Here is a 19,235-nt window from a genome sequence, read left to right as displayed (position 1 = left end):
ACCAGGCAGTGATGTGCTCTCGATGTTGCAGCTGTAGAAAACCTTTTAATTTCCTGAGGGGGAATAGGCGTTGTCGTGCCCTCTTCACAACTGTCTTTGTGTGTTTGGACCATTCTAGTTTGTTGGTGATGTGGACACCAAGGAACTTGAAGCTCTCAACCTGCTCCACTACAGCCCCGTCAATGAGAATGGGGGCGTGCTCGGTCCTCCTTTTCCTGTAGTCCACAATAATCTCCTTAGTTGAGGTTGCGTTGAGGGTTAGGTTGTTATTCTGGCACCACGTGGCAAGGTCTTTGATCTCCTCCCTATAGGCTCGTCGTTGTCAGTGATCTGGCCTCTTGTGTCGTCTGAAAACATAATGATGGTGTTGGAGTCGTGCCTGGCCATGCAGTCATGGGTGAACAGGGAGTACAGGAGGGGACTGAGAACGCACCCCTGGAGAGCTCCAGTGTTGAGGATCAGCATGACAAATGTGTTGCTACCTACCCTCAGCACCTGGGGGCGGTCCGTCAGGAAGTCCAGGATCCAGTTGCAGAGGGAGGTATTTAGTCCCATGATCCTTAGCTTAGTGATGAGCTTTGAGGGTACTATGGTGTTGAACGGTGAGCTGTAGTTAGTGAATAGCATTCTCACATAAGTGTTCCTTTTGTCCAGTTGGGAAAGGTCAGTGTGGAGTGCACTAGAGATTGCATCATCTGTGGATCTGTTTGGGTGGTTTTCAAATTGGAGTGGGTCTACTGTTTCTGGGATAATCGTGTTAATGTGAGCATTACCAGCCTTTCAAAGCACTTCATGGCTACGGACATGAGTGCTATGGGTATGTAGTCTCTAAGGCAGGTTGCCTTTGTGCTCTTGGGCACAGGGACTATGGTGGTCTGCTTGAAACATGTTGGTATTACAGACTCAATCAGGGACATGTTGAAAAGGTTAGTGAAGACACTTGCCAGTTGGTCAGCACGTGCCGGGAGCACACGTCCTGGTTATCCATCTGGCCCCGCAGCCTTGTGTATGTTGACCTGTTTAAAGATCTTGCTCACGTCGGCTACGGAGAGCGATCACATGAAAAGATTAATTATAAATGATGAGTAATCGTACTGTACGTTTGTAAAGCATGCACAATTTTCAAGACTAATACCTGATAATAAGTGCTATCCTAAAGAAATGAACTACAATCCGGCATCGGGAACTGCCTCTATGAATGGAGGCCAAAATCTGACAGGCAGCATTGTTCCCAAATGTTGGCCAATGTTGTGCAGCAGTGTTATGTAGTTGATATGGAATCACTAGCAAGTTAGGGGCGGCGAGCTTGTTATTAACAGCGCTAGTTACTAGCTCTAGTTAGAAGTGCTCTAGTTAGCGTCTATCGTGCAAGTGCTCTTTCAAGGCCCATGGCTTTTGTGCAGCAATATATATCCCTGCTAATAAAGTGCAAAGTGTTGTTGTGTAGAAGGTCCCCTGTGAGGGAAAGGTGAGTGAGAGACAAGGACAAGGACATGACCTAACACTACGTGACCCTGTTCCAAATTGCTGGGGGTTGCTGCAGAGAAGGGGAGGACACCAAAGGGGGTAAGTGTAACCGATGTGGAATTACTAGCTAGTTAGTGCGTTGGTTGCAACCAAGTCACTGGTTGTGACCAAGTGACATAACTCCCTTTGAGACTTCATGGCTTTTGAGGAGCGACAAAATGCGGCTTCATGTGTGTGAAGTGTTCAAATCAAATGTTATTTGTCACATGCACCGAACACAACAGGTGTAAACCGACCGTGAAATGCTTACTTAAAGACATTGTATTCGGCGCATGTGACAAATAAAATGTGATTATATTTGATTCCATTGAGGGACAGGGATGGGGATCTACTGTGTTACATAAAGAGCTCAACCTGAATCTACTTCCTTTGTGGTGAACCTGGCCAACCCCTTCTATAAGATGTTACTCAAACGTTCTCTCTCGCTACGGTCTTTGATCATGACCCAAGATGGACAGGTGGGTTCATGTGAATAGAGCAATGACATAATACAGTGCATCAAATGGGTTGTCTTTTTACAATGCAGTTGGATCACCCTGACTGACCACCCTGATGGACCAGGTGGGGGAATTTAACACGGCCAGTTAAATTAACGTCTGCTTGAACATCACAGACCACAGTGTCCCAGAAAGATCTACTGGAAATGCTAGTGTCAGCGAAATGCATGTTTCTTGTAACATACAGTACATTACATTCATCAGACGCCCATACAACGCACTGTACATACAACACCACCACAACGCATGCCCATACAATGTAATGGCGATACCGTGAATTTGACAGTAGCCTACTGTAATGTGAATACGACATCAAAGCAAGTACTGTGTAATGACACACAGTACAATACTGTAACATTGACTGTATTACGCTGTTAAAAGTCAATTCTACTGTAAATCGAAATGAATGACTGGATGAACAAATTAAATTAGTTGACAGAGGGGTTTGTATTTCATAGTATTTTACTATAATTACAAGGGATTGGTGCGAGCAGGTTGGCTGATAGGGAAAGTGTTTACAAACATTACAGCATATTAATCTATATTTGGTGTTTTATACCACTTGCACTTCCAGAGGCCTAAACAAGCACTGTCCGAAAGAGATTCTACAGAATACAGACCATTTCCAATGCGTTTTTTGAGTTTTGTGGATATGCACCATATCCTGACAAATTCTGAATCCAGATGTGTCTTTTAAACATCTATGATATTGGGATTACTCTCTTTGTGTTGTCAAATACTGATTGTATACATCGCATATCTGTGTTTTCCCAAGATATGAAGCAATTTTGATTCCAGATATGGACCTCAGCCTAGAGAAGCATATCTGCATCTTGATATGCTTTTTGATGTGCTGAAAATAAGGATGATTTCTGATGCATTTCTGAGTTTTCAGCACATGTACAATATTTGGACAAACATAAATCTGTATTTTTTTTTCATGCACATATCATTTTGGGATTCCCTCCGGACATCACACACTGAATGGCTGGATATTGATTCATTAGATATCCTGAGGCCTATTTCGACATCTTATTTTCTCTATATGATGACAAGTACTGACAGTAGGCCTACATATTGATATCCTGAATAAGGACAACTTCTGATGCTCATTTGAGTTTTGAGGACATGTTCAATAAGTTGACAAATATGAAATCCATATTTTTTTTAAGAACTTGATCTAATGTTTTTATTCCCTCTGCATGAAGACGCGCAAACCGCAAGCACTGTAACTGGTAGCCTAGCAGGAAAAATCATGTATTGTCTGCTGGGGACATCCAATTTGTTATTTTGGGTGCCACAAATGGGTCTGTAAACGCTATATTAAATAAATACAATTATATATAATGTATATATATATATACACAGAAGTTTACATACGCCTTAGCCAAATACATTTAAACTCTGTTTTTCACAATTCCTGACATTTAATCCAAGTAAAAATTCCCTGTTTTTGGTCAGTTAGGATCACCACTTTATTTTAAGAATGTGAAATGTTAGGAAAAATAGTAGAGAATGATTTATTTCAGCTTTTATTTCTTTCATCACATTCCCAGTGGGTCAGAAGTTTACATACAATCAACTAGTATTTGGTAGCATTGCCTTGAAATTGTTTAACTTGGGTCAAACATTTCAGGTAGCCTTCCACAAGCTCCCCACAATAAGTTGGGTGAATTGTGAAAAACAGAGTTTAAATGTATTTGGCTAAGGTGTATGTAAACTTTCGACTTCAACTGAATAAATATTTAGCAAAGACTGGCCTACCTTTGCATCTTCACAGAAAATGTGTAGTGATTGGAGGGTTTGATTTGCTATGCTGCATTTTTTGGAAACTTGGATTAAATATGATAATGTTTGCCTTTCCGTCCCTTCTATAACCTACGACTGAATATTGTGCAAATGTATGTTCAGACATTACATTGTATGTCACCTTCATGTGAAGAAACAGTATGATTTTCAGCACCTGAACACACATTTTGGAGCTAGACATTTCCGATTTGGCACAGTTTCGATCAGATATAGGAGGATGAATACTACATATGTAACGCTATCTATTGAAATTGCGATTATTTAAAAAAAATACAGATACATAAATGGTCAGTTAATGATTACAGATATGAAACATTTCTGAAAATATGCCTAAGTGTAAAGAAAGGCTTAGATATGTCAGCATATTGACACATACCCGTTGCGGAGTTAGAATATATTTCCTTTATTATTTCAGTGAGAGTCAGGTATAAGAATCACACAGAGGATGAGGAGGTCCCAGGAAAACATGCTTCCTCAGTCCAAAGGGACAGTTAATGAGGCATATAATGTAATAAATCTAGACACATCGACCCAGGCCATTGCTGTCGAGAGCAGCCCCTACCGCGACTCACAATGTAGCTGGCAAGCCATGCTCATTAGACACACACACGCACAACAAGGACAGTGGGTGCTGCTTAAGAGGAGGTAGAATTATATATTTTTTTACGAGTATGGCATTATTTCTATCACATTATATTGGATGTCTGTTATTCATATTCCATTCACCCAGCTCAATGTAACATTGGTCGGTTTAGGCTGCTACATGATACTCAAATGTTCCTTGTATCCATCATTGCTATATCCTAGCCTATGAATGAAAGTTTACAAAGTAGGTGTACAGGTCGAGAGAATTGAGTAATCAAGGTGACAGACACATGCAATACTGCATTGTACTAGCTATCTTCTTTTGCTATCTAAGTGAAAATTAAAGTTTTTAAAAAATACAACCAAATATAGCTGGCTGTCTCTTTCTCGCTTTCTTGCTTCTCCTTAATTTTGGAAGAAGTTAATTTCTACAAAACGGTTCAACTATTGCCTTTCTCTTTGAGTCAACTACTCATCACATTTTATGCACTGCAGTGCTAGTTAGCTGTAGCTTATGCTTTCAGTACTAGATTCATTCTCAGATCCTTTGATTGGGTGGACAACAATTCAGTTCATGCTGCAAGAGCTCTAATAGGTTGGAGGATGTCCTCTGGAAGCTGTCATAAGTACTGTGTAAGTCTATGGAAGGGGTTGAGAAACATGAGCCTCCTCGGTTTCATATTGAAGTCAATGTACCCAGAGGAGGAGAGAAGCTAGCTGTCCTCCTGCTACACCATGGTGCTGCCCTACAGTGTGCTGCTGAGGCTACGATGGACCTTCATTGTAAAACAGTTTGTTTTAATCAATTATTTGGTATGAGGTACCTCCACTGACAAACACACACACACACACACACACACACACACACACACACACACACACACACGCACCCTTGCATTAGTCAGTAAACTGAAAGGGAGACACTTGGCATCCCCTCAGTTCTGCTAAGATCCCAACACTAGGCGCAAAGGGATCCCATTCGGACCGGTGTATAGTTGGACTGGTTTGCTCAGCTAGTTTGAGTATTGTGCACCAACATTTGAAACTACAAACACAATTTCTTAAAAAACACATTGAAACCGTGGTGACGAGAAAGGATTGGAAGTATACTGTACTGTGCTGTAATGTAGTTTTCTGTACCTCGTCCGAAGCAGGGCATGTTAGACGTTCCCTTGCACTTCTTCAGGCTGCTCTCCAGAGACAAGGAGCAGGACAGAGGGTGCTCACATTTCTTCCCCATCCAGCCTTCCTTACAGTCACACCTTCCACAGTTACACTGGCCATGTCCTGGGGATGAGGAGGGAGAGTGTAAAGATGAAGGGGTTGGGGAGGAGAAAGGGAAAATAGTGGAAAGATGAGGTAGAAGAAAGAGTGTGAGTAGATGGGGTGATTTGGGGTTGGGGGAAGAGAAAGAGGGGAGCGAGTGGGACAGGGATGGAGGAAAAGGGACTGGAAAGGATGAGGGAGAATTTAGTAGAATTCTCCCTCATTTTATTTTTGTAGAATTTAGGGAAAGGTTTACTGTGTTTTGACAAAGAAAACACCATAAACATAAAAAGCTGTTCCAATGCAAATATATGTTTTTGAAACAAATCAAAGGAATATACTTTATCATCACCAAAAGAAGGCACAGTGAGAGCATCCATTACATTTGCCCAATAAGTTACTAAAACCTCCTTACCAAAAATATAGTTGGAAGGTTACATATGAAACAGCATAACGTTTTATGGCTATAAAGTTTTACTGTTGTATTAGAACCAGATGGAAGAGTGTTTTTGGTGTTGGCCCTGTGTCTGTGATCTCAGGGTAATCCTGAAAAATAGAAGTGGGTGGACTGTTGTTTTTTCTCAAACTGTATTATTCCACCCAACGCCCAATTTCTAAAGCTGAATCAGCTGGACTTTAATCAAGAACAGAATGTATCCGCTTTCTGAAGTTCATGTAACCCTCACAAAGATCTCTGGGTTACTTTGACAAAGACTGTGTGATATAATGGTCTGTGTCCATGTTGTTAGTTGATGTTAATTTTGTTCATAAACACCTTTCAATAACCTTACATACTAAACATTGCTATGATTCTATTGTTTACAATTCTCTTCTCCCTTGTTTTTCTTACAGTGAAACGCTTAGTTACAAGCTCTTAACCAACAGTGCAATTTTAAGAAAATGCCTTTAAAAAGTAAGAGATAAGAATAACAAATAATTAATGAGCAGCAGTAAATAACAATAGCGGGGCTATATACAGGGGGTACCGGTACAGAGTCAATGTGCGGGGCACCGGTGTCGAAGTAATTGAGGTTTCATGTACGTGTAGGTAGAGTTATTAAAGTGACTATGCATAGATAATAACAGAGAGTAGCAGCAGCGTAGTAGGGGGGGGGATGCAAATAGTTTGGGTGGCCATTTGATTAAATGTTCAGGAGTCTTATGGCTTGGGGGTAGACACTGTTTAAAAGCCTCTTGGACCTAGACTTGGTGCTCCGGTAGCAGAGAGAACAGTCTAAGACTAGGGTGGCTGGAGTTCTTGACTATTTTTAGGGCCTTACTCTGACACACCGCCTGGTATAGAGGTCCTGGATGGCAGGCAGCTTAGCCCCAGTGATTTTTATTTGATTTGATCTTTATTTATACAGGTTTTTCTCATTGAGATAACCTCTTTTCCAAGAGAGACCTGGTCCAATAGCAGCAGAGGGAACAACGTTTCAGACAAAACAATTTACACAACATTAAACAAAACTATAAACACACATACAGTACAACAAAAACATTGTACATTAAAAACACAAACGTCTTGACTAAAAACAGCTGGCCTAAAAACAATTACACTCTTCTGTGATATATACAGTGGGGAGAACAAGTATTTGACACACTGCCGATTTTGCAGGTTTTCCTACTTACAAAGCATGTAGAGGTCTGTAATTTTTATCATAGTTACACTTCAACTGTGATAGACGGAATCTAAATCAAAAATCCAGAAAATCACATTGTATGATTTTTAAGTAATTAATTTGCATTTTATTGCATGACATAAGTATTTGATCACCTACTAACCAGTAAGAATTCAGGCTCTCACAGACCTGTTAGTTTTTCTTTAAGAAACCCTCCTGTTCTCCACTCATTACCTATATTAACTGCACCTGTTTGAACTTGTTACCTGTATAAAAGACACCTAATGGCATTCCCCACAGAAGTAAAACAGGAAATTAAAAACTTTCACAAGATAGGTAACCGAGATTAGCTTGCCCTTACAGTTGTCCTATGTCAGTACATGTTAACATTGCATTAACATTGTATTAAAGTGACATATAGAATGCATTACATTTGAGTGTTTCAGACCGAAGCGAACGCAGCCAATTGCCATTCTGTCTCACCTGAACAGAAGTCGTCAGAGTATCTGTCGTAGGTTGCGTGACAGCTCCTCTCATCACACTCGCAGGTGTCCCCGTGAATGTCACCCCAGTCCCCTGATGGATCCACATCATAGCATGTACACTCCCCACATATGCAGGTACCTATGCACACAGAAAAGAATGCACACACACACAAACACACACAATATTTTCCAAATTTGGAGTTGATTCTGCTTTCAACAAACTCCCAAAGACAATCCAGTCTAATCCTTTTCTAACTAAGTGAATGTTTATGCACCATAGAGATCAAACAACAGATGACCTATGGGAACTCAAAGAAAGTCAGAGAGGTTACAAACATTATTCTGTTGTATGGAATATTTTAGGCAAGGAAACCTTATTGAGCACACAAGAGCCTTCCTGCCTATGCCTCTTGAGTTTAAGGATTAGGAGGTTTGCTGAGACATTTTCAGTTAGTGACAGTAACACAATCAAAGTCTGGCTGAGAGGGAAGGCAGACTGATTCCCCCTGAGTCTCAAATCCTTGGTAGTGACCCCAGAGTGCAGACTGTTGACAAGAAAAGACCACTGCTATAAGATTGGAGGGACTGGGTTTGGGCAGGAGTATGGCAGTAGCCTTAATGTGCATAGCAAAAGCCAATGGCAGGAGCCTAGGGGTGGGGCACTGGGCAATGGCAGGAGCAAAAGCAGGAGCCAAGGTAGGGGCACGACAATGAGCAGAATGTCAGAAAGCAGGATTTCAGGCAGAGGGAGGAGAATAAGATGAAGTATAGTATAGGCAGATGTATGGTCAAGCATGGTCAGGTCTGGAGGTAATCTGTGATAGTGGAACAACCGTGGCTCCCATGCCCTTTCTCTATCCTCCTTCCTACTCTCCTCTAAATTCCTAGCTCACGTACCTCCAACTCTCTCTTTCATTCTTTTCCCTCTGATGAGTCTAAGCCAGGGTGCCGGTTGAGCAGTTGCCAGTGGAAATCCCATTTTCTTTATCAGGCGCAACAGGACAGGGCAGGACAGGGGAGCCCTGGATCTCCTACCCCTACTGGGAACCCTGGATCTCCTACCCCTACTGGGAACCCTGGATCTCCTACCCCTACTGGGAACCCTGGATCTCCTACCCCTACTGGGAACCCTGGATCTCCTACCCCTACTGGGAACCCTGGATCTCCTACCCCTACTGGAAACCCTGGATCTCTGGGTTTCATGCCACTAACAATATCACTGTTCTAAAAACATGAATACAAACCACGAGTCCTGACTTTTACACCTGGACCTGTATATCTCTGAGATAGACACCGAGTGTACCAAACATTAAGAACACTGCTCTTTCCATGACATAGACTGACCAGGTGAATCCAGGTGAAAGCTGTGATCCCTTATTGATGTCACTTGTTAAATGCACTTCAATCAGTGTAGATGAATGGTAGGAGACAGGTTAAAGAAGGATTGTTAAGCCTTGAGACAATTGAGACATGGGTTGTATATGTGTCCCATTCAGAGGGTGAATGGGCAAGACAAATGATTGAAGGGCCTTTTAACGTGGTATGGTAGTAGGTGCCAGGCGCACCGGTTGACTGTGTCAAGAACTACAGCACTGCTGTTTTTTTTTACACTCAACAGTTTCCCATGTGTATCAAGAATAGTCCACCACACTAAAGACATCCAGCCAACTTTACACAACTCTGAAAATCATTGGAGTCAACATGGGCCAGCATCCATGTGGAACGCTTTCGACACCTTGTAGTCCATACCCAGAAGAATTGAGGACGTTCATTAAAAAAATATATATATGTATTATTATAGGCTTATACAGTACATAATTCTCCAGCAAAGATTTCAAGTGTTTGCCTCTTTTTACATTGTTTCCAAAGAATGTTCAAAATCAAATGTTCCTATTATTAATGGCTTGTTTATATGTCAGTTTAGAATGAAGTTTTATGCTGAAGTAAATTGAATGGTACGTGGAGAGTAACATACACACACACTGGGTGTGTCTATTTCCTTTCACAGAGTGACTACTGCAGTCTGGGACACCTGCAGCTCTTCTTCCTCCAGTTGAGCACAATCTCACTGATTAGTCAGGCACCACAGGCACTGTGTAAACCAAACACAACATCTGATTTTGGACTGAGGGAAACTGTAGGTTTATAGTAGGCTAACCCAACTGTAGGTTTCTAGTAGGGTAACCCAACTGTAGGTTTCTAGTAGGGTAACCCAACTGTAGGTTTCTAGTAGGGTAACCCACCTGTAGGTTTCTAGTAGGGTAACCCAACTGTAGGTTTATAGTAGGCTAACCCAACTGTAGGTTTATAGTAGGCTAACCCAACTGTAGGTTTATAGTAGGCTAACCCGACTGTAGGTTTCTAGTAGGGTAATCCGAATGTAGGTTTCTAGTAGGGTAACCCAACTGTAGGTTTCTAGTAGGGTAACCCAACTGTAGATTTCTAGTAGGGTAACCCAACTGTAGGTTTCTAGTAGGCTAACCCAAATGTAGGTTTCTAGTAGGGTAACCCAACTGTAGGTTTCTAGTAGGGTAACCCAACTGTAGGTTTCTAGTAGGGTAACCCAACTGTAGGTTTCTAGTAGGGTAACCCAACTGTAGGTTTCTAGTAGGGTAACCCAACTGTAGGTTTCTAGTAGGCTAACCCAACTGTAGGTTCCTAGTAGGGTAACCTAACTGTAGGTTTCTAGTAGGGTAACCCAACTGTAGGTTTCTAGTAGGATAACTCAACTGTGGGTTTCTAGTAGGGTAACCCAACTGTAGGTTTCTAGTAGGGTAACCCAACTGTAGGTTTCTAGTAGGGTAACCCAACTGTAGGTTTCTAGTAGGCTAACCCAACTGTAGGTTCCTAGTAGGGTAACCCAACTGTAGGTTCCTAGTAGGGTAACCCAACTGTAGGTTTCTAGTAGGGTAACACAACTGTAGGTTTCTAGTAGGGTAACACAACTGTAGGTTTCTAGTAGGGTAACACAACTGTAGGTTCCTAGTAGGGTAACCCAACTGTAGGTTTCTAGTAGGGTAACCCAACTGTAGGTTTCTAGTAGGGTAACCCAACTGTGGGTTTCTAGTAGGGTAACCCAACTGTAGGTTTCTAGTATGGTAACCCAACTGTAGGTTTCTAGTAGGGTAACCCTTATTTCGCATTGCTATATCGGTTGCACCTACCACAATGTACACTTCTCTTTGAGTTTCAATAGAGAGTAGAGTGGTAAAGGTTGTATTCACTTCGTGTCAGAAGTCCACTTGACCACAATTGAGAAATTCAGCTCTGTGGTCGAGTTCAGTCCATGTACCACTTACACTTAATTTTTTGCTGAAAAGTTCATGGGGACAATTTCTGCAGTGGACTTTTTCTCATGCCTGTCCAAGCTCAGATGAGAATTTCAGTGGAATATACAAAATGAACGATTTTTAAAAATCTTTCTCTCTCTCCTTTTCTATCTCTCTCTCTCTCCTTTTCTACCCCTCCCTCTCTCTCCCTTTCTACCTTTCTCTCTCTCTCCTTTTCTACCTCTCTCTCTCCTTTTCTACCTCTCTCTCTCTCTCTCTCCTTTTCTACCTCTCTCTCCTTTTCTACCTCTCTCTCATTTTCTACCTCTCTCTCATTTTCTACCTCTCTCTCATTTTCTACCTCTCTCTCTCGCTCTCTCTCCTTTTCTACCTATCCTTTTCTACCTCTCTCCTTTTCTACCTCTCTCTCTCCTTTTCTACCTCTCTCTCTCTCTCTCCTTTTCTACATCTCTCTCTCCTTTTCTACCTCTCTCTCTCCTTTTCTACCTCTCTCTCTCCTTTTCTACCTCCCTCTCTCCGTTTCTACCTCTCTCTCTCCGTTTCTACCTCCTTTTCCACCTCTCTACTTTTCTACCTTTCTCCTTTTCTACCTCTCTCCTTGTCTACCTCTCTCTCTCTCATTTTCTACCTCTCTCTCCTTTTCTACCTCTCTCTCATTTTCTACCTCTCTCTCATTTTCTACCTCTCTCTCATTTTCTACCTCTCTCTCTCGCTCTCTCTCCTTTTCTACCTATCCTTTTCTACCTCTCTCCTTTTCTACCTCTCTCTCTCCTTTTCTACCTCTCTCTCTCTCTCTCCTTTTCTACATCTCTCTCTCCTTTTCTACCTCTCTCTCCTTTTCTACCTCTCTCTCTCCTTTTCTACCTCCCTCTCTCCGTTTCTACCTCTCTCTCTCCGTTTCTACCTCCTTTTCCACCTCTCTACTTTTCTACCTTTCTCCTTTTCTACCTCTCTCCTTGTCTACCTCTCTCTCTCTCATTTTCTACCTCTCTCCTTTTCTACCTCTCTCCATCTCTCTCCTTCTCTACCTCCCACTCTCCCTCTCTCTCCTTTTCTACCTCTCTCTCTCTCCTTTTCTACCCCTCTCTCTATCCTTTTCTACCTCTCATTTTCTACCTCTCTCTCTCTCCCTCTCATTTTCTTCCTCTCTCTCCTTTTCTACCTCTCTCTCTCTCTCTCCTTTTCCACCTCTCTCCTTTTCTACCTCTCTCTCTCTCTCCTTTTCCACCTCTCTCCTTTTCTACCTCTCTCCTTTTCTACCTCTCTCCTTTTCTACCTCTCTCCTTTTCTACCTCTCTCTCTCTCTCTCCTTTTCCACCTCTCTCTCTCTCTCTCCTTTTCCACCTCTCTCCTTTTCCACCTCTCTCCTTTTCTACCTCTCTCCTTTTCTACCTCTCTCTCTCTCCTTTTCTACCTCTCTCTCTCTCCTTTTCTACGTCTCTGCCTCTCCTTTTCTACCTCTCTACCTCTCTCCTTTTCTACCTCTCTACCTCTCTCCTTTTCTACCTCTCATTTTCTACCTCTCTCCTTTTCTACCTCTCTCTCTCTCCCTCTCTCTCGCTCTCTCTCTCTCATTTTCCACCACTCTCTCTCCTTTTCTACCTCTCTCTCTCTCTCTCTCTCTCTCTCATTTTCCACCTCTCTCTCTCTCCTTTTCTACCTCTCTCTCTCTCTCTCTCTCTCTCTCTCCTTTTCCACCTCTCTCCTTTTCTACCTCTCTCTCTCTCCCTCTCTCTCATTTTCTTCCTCTCTCTCCTTTTCTACCTCTCTCTCTCTCTCTCTCTCTCTCCTTTTCCACCTCTCTCCTTTTCTACCTCTCTCTCTCTCCCTCTCTCTCTCTCTCTCTCATTTTCCACCTCTCTCTCTCTCCTTTTCTACCTCTCTCTCTCTCTCTCTCTCTCTCCTTTTCCACCTCTCTCCTTTTCTACCTCTCTGCCTCTCTCCTTTTCTACCTCTCTCCTTTTCTACCTCTCTCCTTTTCTACCTCTCTCTCTCCCTCTCTCTCATTTTCTTCCTCTCTCTCCTTTTCTACCTCTCTCTCTCTCTCTCCTTTTCCACCTCTCTCTCTCTCTCCTTTTCTACCTCTCTCTCTCTCTCCTTTTCCACCTCTCTCCTTTTCTACCTCTCTCTCTCTCTCCTTTTCCACCTCTCTCCTTTTCCACCTATCTCCTTTTCTACCTCTCTCCTTTTCTACCTCTCTCTCCATCTCTCTCCTTCTCTACCTCTCACTCTCCCTCCTTTTCTACCTCTCTCCTTTTCTACCTCTCTCCTTTTCTACCCTCTCTCTCTCCCTCTCTCTCATTTTCTTCCTCTCTCTCCTTTTCTACCTCTCTCTCTCTCTCTCCTTTTCCACCTCTCTCCCTCTCTCCTTTTCCACCTCTCTCCTTTTCCACCTCTCTCCCTCTCTCCTTTTCCACCTCTCTCCTTTTCCACCTCTCTCCCTCTCTCCTTTTCCACCTCTCTCCTTTTCCACCTCTCTCCCTTTCCACCTCTCTCCTTTTCCACCTCTCTCCTTTTCCACCTCGCTCCTTTTCCACCTCGCTCCTTTTCCACCTCTCTCTCTCTCTCCTTTTCTACCTCTCTACCTCTCCTTTTCTACCTCTCTCCTTTTCTACCTCTCTCCTTTTCTACCTCTCTCTCTCCCTCTCTCTCATTTTCTTCCCTCTCTCTCCTTTTCTACCTCTCTCTCTCTCTCTCTCTCTCCTTTTCCACCTCTCTCTCTCTCTCCTTTTCTACCTCTCTCTCTCTCTCCTTTTCCACCTCTCTCCTTTTCTACCTCTCTCTCTCTCTCCTTTTCCACCTCTCTCCTTTTCCACCTATCTCCTTTTCTACCTCTCTCCTTTTCTACCTCTCTCTCCATCTCTCTCCTTCTCTACCTCTCACTCTCCCTCCTTTTCTACCTCTCTCCTTTTCTACCTCTCTCCTTTTCTACCTCTCTCTCTCCCTCTCTCTCATTTTCTTCCTCTCTCTCCTTTTCTACCTCTCTCTCTCTCTCTCCTTTTCCACCTCTCTCCCTCTCTCCTTTTCCACCTCTCTCCTTTTCCACCTCTCTCCCTCTCTCCTTTTCCACCTCTCTCCTTTTCCACCTCTCTCCCTCTCTCCTTTTCCACCTCTCTCCTTTTCCACCTCTCTCCCTTTCCACCTCTCTCCTTTTCCACCTCTCTCCTTTTCCACCTCGCTCCTTTTCCACCTCGCTCCTTTTCCACCTCTCTCTCTCTCTCCTTTTCTACCTCTCTACCTCTCCTTTTCTACCTCTCTCCTTTTCTACCTCTCTCCTTTTCTACCTCTCTCTCTCCCTCTCTCTCATTTTCTTCCTCTCTCTCCTTTTCTACCTCTCTCTCTCTCTCTCTCTCTCCTTTTCCACCTCTCTCTCTCTCTCCTTTTCTACCTCTCTCTCTCTCTCCTTTTCCACCTCTCTCCTTTTCTACCTCTCTCTCTCTCTCCTTTTCCACCTCTCTCCTTTTCCACCTATCTCCTTTTCTACCTCTCTCCTTTTCTACCTCTCTCTCCATCTCTCTCCTTCTCTACCTCTCACTCTCCCTCCTTTTCTACCTCTCTCCTTTTCTACCTCTCTCCTTTTCTACCTCTCTCTCTCCCTCTCTCTCATTTTCTTCCTCTCTCTCCTTTTCTACCTCTCTCTCTCTCTCTCCTTTTCCACCTCTCTCCCTCTCTCCTTTTCCACCTCTCTCCTTTTCCACCTCTCTCCCTCTCTCCTTTTCCACCTCTCTCCTTTTCCACCTCTCTCCCTCTCTCCTTTTCCACCTCTCTCCTTTTCCACCTCTCTCCCTTTCCACCTCTCTCCTTTTCCACCTCTCTCCTTTTCCACCTCGCTCCTTTTCCACCTCGCTCCTTTTCCACCTCTCTCTCTCTCTCCTTTTCTACCTCTCTACCTCTCCTTTTCTACCTCTCTCCTTTTCTACCTCTCTCCTTTTCTACCTCTCTCTCTCCCTCTCTCTCATTTTCTTCCTCTCTCTCCTTTTCTACCTCTCTCTCTCTCTCTCCTTTTCCACCTCTCTCCTTTTCTACCTCTCTCTCTCTCTCCTTTTCCACCTCTCTCCTTTTCCACCTATCTCCTTTTCTACCTCTCTCCTTTTCTACCTCTCTCTCCATCTCTCTCCTTCTCTACCTCTCACTCTCCCTCCTTTTCTACCTCTCTCCTTTTCTACCTCTCTCCTTTTCTACCTCTCTCTCTCCCTCTCTCTCATTTTCTTCCTCTCTCTCCTTTTCTACCTCTCTCTCTCTCTCTCCTTTTCCACCTCTCTCCCTCTCTCCTTTTCCACCTCTCTCCTTTTCCACCTCTCTCCCTCTCTCCTTTTCCACCTCTCTCCTTTTCCACCTCTCTCCCTCTCTCCTTTTCCACCTCTCTCCTTTTCCACCTCTCTCCCTTTCCACCTCTCTCCTTTTCCACCTCTCTCCTTTTCCACCTCGCTCCTTTTCCACCTCGCTCCTTTTCCACCTCTCTCTCTCTCTCCTTTTCTACCTCTCTACCTCTCCTTTTCTACCTCTCTCCTTTTCTACCTCTCTACATCTCTCCTTTTCTACCTCTCTACCTTTTTCCTTTTCTACCTCTCTACCTCTCGCATTTTCTACCTCTCTACCTGTCTCCTTTTCTACACCTCTCTCCTTTTCTACACCTCACTCACTCACTCACTCACTCTCTCAGAGACTTAGTGGGACCAACCTCTGTTGCTGCAGATCTTGCCATCCGGAGACGTACATCTCCGCTTGCTCTCCCACGGGCTGATGTCACACTGTAATTCACATTTGTCTCCATGCCAACCGGCCGCGCAGTAACAGTTGCCACAGTAACACTGACCGTGGCCTGGAAGCAGAACAGAATGCAACAGTCACACGGAGACGAACAAACGCCTTCATCTTTACATAGCATACAACAAGAAACCTGTTATCATTGTTGAATCATTGGGTCACTTTGGGTAAACATTTTCTGCCTTTTGGAACATTTCTGTCAATGTAGGTTTATCCCAGAGGATAATTACACAAGGTACTTTTATAGCCACATAAATTAAGGAAAGTAGTCCCCTTTTACAGTGCCTTAAGAAAGCATCCATAAATTCAAAATGTATTAAATCCATTTTTTTCCTCACCCATCTACACAAAGCGAAAACGTGTTTTGATATGTTTGCAAATTTATTGAAAATGAAATACAGATATACTCTATCCCACTTACATAAGTATTCCCACCCCTGAGTCCACTTTTTAAAAGCACCTTTGGCAGTGATTACAGCTGTGAGTCTTTCTGGGTAACTCTAAAAGATTTCCACACCTGGATTGTGCAATATTTGCCCGTTATTGTTTTCAAAATGCTTAACGCTCTGTCAGCGCACTGGGCTTTTAACAGTCCCGGTATTAGCGGACCGATATAGCCCTCTTTAGTGCAGGCAAAAAAACATTCTCAGCACCCCGCTCCCAAACGTCTTACCACGGCTATGTACCCATAACATGATGCAGCCACCACTATTCTTGAAAATATGGAGAGTGGTACTCAGTCATTTGCCCCTAACATTGCAAACATGATGAGTCTTTTCACTCTGTCAATTAGGTTAGTATTGTGGAGTAACTACAGTGTTGTTGATCCAGCCTCAGTTTTCTCCTATCACTGCCATTAAACTCTGTAACTGTTTTAAAGTCACCACTGGCCTCATGGTGAAATTCCTGAGTGGTTTCCTTCCTCTCTGGCAACTGAGTTAGGAAGGACGCCTGTATCTTTGTTTATCATTATCAAATGAATGGGTGAATTGATACACCATCCAAAGTGTAATTAATAACTTCACCATGATCAAAGGGATATTCCGTGTCTTCTTTTTCTTTACCCATCTACCAATAGATGATCCTCTTTGCGAGGCATTGGAAAACCTCCCTGGTCTTTGTGGTTGAATGTGTGTTTTAAATGCACTGCTTGACTGAGAGACCTTAGAGATAATTTTATGTGTGGGGTACCGAGATGACGTAGTCATTCAAAAATCACTATTATTGCACACAGTGAGTCCATGCAACTTACTATGTGACTTGTTACGCACATGTTTATTCCTGAACTTATTTAAGCTTGCCATAAGAAAGGGATTGAATACTAATTGACTCAAGACATTTCAGCTTTTCATTTTTAGTTAACTTTTGAACATTTTTGAGAAACTGAATTCCGTTTTGACATTATGGGGTATTGTGTGTAGGCCAGTAACAAAAATGTCAATTGAATCCATTTTAAATTCAGACTAAAACAACAAAATGTGAAAAAAGTACTTTCTGAAGGCACTGCATATCCTGGTAATTAGGTTCACCTTTAATTACAGTTATTACAGACACCGGCTCTGTCCCAAATGGCACCATATCACCTATATATACATACATAAATCATTAATAGGGTGCCGTTTGGGACGCAGTCACTGTCAATCTCTGTGCTTTGAATCTCCTGAAAAAATGTAGTGCCTTTCTCTCACAATGGACTGATTGGGGGAGAACATAATGTGTTTTAGCGAATGGTTAATTAAAGTTCACAACCAGGGGATCCCAAACCTTCAGGAACCTATGGATAAGTATAATAACACCACTAAGTGATTCAGAAAACATTAGGTCAATCTTTAATTAACTTCCTATGAACCTTTTCTCAAATTAAACTGTGGAATGTTTTTCCTATTCACAGAAGCTTTACAGATTGCAGAAGTGCATTTGATTGTGCAAAGCCTGTGGTCTTGTGGTAAGTAACCCGGCTGCTTGAACATACTGTACGTATGCCGCCCCACTGTTGTTCAATCCCCGTGTCTATCCCCGTGTCTATCCCCGTGTCTATCCCCGTGTCAATCACTGTGTCTATCCCCGTGTCTATCCCCGTGTCTATCCCCGTGTCTATCCCCGTTTCAATCCCCGTTTCTATCCCCATTTCAATCCCCGTTTCAATCCCCGTGTCTATCCCCGTGTCTATCCCCGTGTCTATCCCCGTTTCAATCCCCGTTTCTATCCCCATTTCTATCCCCATTTCAATCCACATGTCTATCCCCGTGTCAATCACTGTGTCTATCCCCGTTTCTATCCCCGTTTCAATCCCCGTGTCAATCCCCATGTCTATCCCTGTGTCAATCCCCGTGTCAATCCCCGTGTCTATCCACATTTCTATCCCCGCCTCAATCCCCGTTTCAATCCCCGTGTCTATCCCCGTCTCAATCCCCGTGTCTATCCCCGCCTCAATCCCCGTTTCAATCCCTGTGTCTATCTCCGTGTCTATCTCCGTGTCTATCCCCGTGTCTATCCCCGTCTCAATCCCTGTGTCTATCTCCGTGTCTATCCCGTGTCTATCCCCGTCTCTATCCCCGTGTCTATCCCCGTGTCTATCCCAGTGTCTATCCCCATGTCAATTCCCGTGTCTATCCCCGTGTCTATCCCCGTGTCTATCCCTGTCTCTATCCCTGTCTCTATCCCAGTGCCTATCCCCGTGCCTATCCCCGTCTCAATCCCTGTGTCTATCTCCGTCTCTATCCCCGTCTCTATCCCCGTCTCTATCCCCGTGTCTATCCCCGTGTCTATCCCAGTGTCTATCCCCATGTCAATTCCCGTGTCTATCCCCGTGTCTATCCCTGTCTCTATCCCAGTCTCTATCCCAGTGCCTATCCCCGTCTCAATCCCCGTCTCAATCCCTGTGTCTATCTCCGTCTCTATCCCCGTGTCTATCCCCGTGTCTATCCCCGTGTCAATCCCCGTGTCTATCCCCGTGTCTATCCCTGTCTCTATCCCTGTCTCTATCCCAGTGCCTATCCCCGTGTCTATCCCTGTCTCTATCCCAGTGCCTATCCCCGTGTCTATCCCTGTCTCTATCCCTGTCTCTATCCCAGTGCCTATCCCCGTGTCTATCCCTGTCTCTATCCCTGTCTCTATCCCAGTGCCTATCCCCGTGTCTATCCCTGTCTCTATCCCAGTGCCTATCCCCGTGTCTATCCCTGTCTCTATCCCTGTCTCTATCCCAGTGCCTATCCCCGTGTCTATCCCTGTCTCTATCCCTGTCTCTATCCCAGTGCCTATCCCCGTGTCTATCCCTGTCTCTATCCCTGTCTCTATCCCAGTGCCTATCCCCGTGTCTATCCCCGTGCCTATCCCCGTGTCTATCCCTGTGTCTATCCCCGTGTCTATCCCCGTGTCTATCCCTGT

General features: G+C 43.7%; 1 protein-coding gene across 2 annotated transcripts in view; it reads right to left on the bottom strand.

Moving 5' to 3' along the window:
* Positions 1-19,235, bottom strand: part of itgbl1 (integrin, beta-like 1) — a 140,180-nt gene that overhangs the window by 96,722 nt on the left and 24,223 nt on the right. Inside the window, exons 5-7 of one of the 2 annotated variants that reach the window (XM_064975663.1) lie at positions 15,763-15,903; positions 7,790-7,930; positions 5,559-5,705 (exon numbers count right to left, since the gene is read on the bottom strand). In XM_064975663.1, coding sequence (XP_064831735.1) covers positions 5,559-5,705; positions 7,790-7,930; positions 15,763-15,903 — 429 coding nt within the window. The remainder of the gene's footprint in view (positions 1-5,558; positions 5,706-7,789; positions 7,931-15,762; positions 15,904-19,235) is intronic. The other variant, XM_064975664.1, reaches the window with a different exon arrangement.

The sequence above is a fragment of the Oncorhynchus masou genome, chromosome 10 (assembly GCF_036934945.1).
Source record: "Oncorhynchus masou masou isolate Uvic2021 chromosome 10, UVic_Omas_1.1, whole genome shotgun sequence".
In the NCBI taxonomy this organism is placed as follows: Eukaryota; Metazoa; Chordata; class Actinopteri; order Salmoniformes; family Salmonidae; genus Oncorhynchus; species Oncorhynchus masou.
This window is presented reverse-complemented; position numbering and strand designations above follow the sequence as displayed.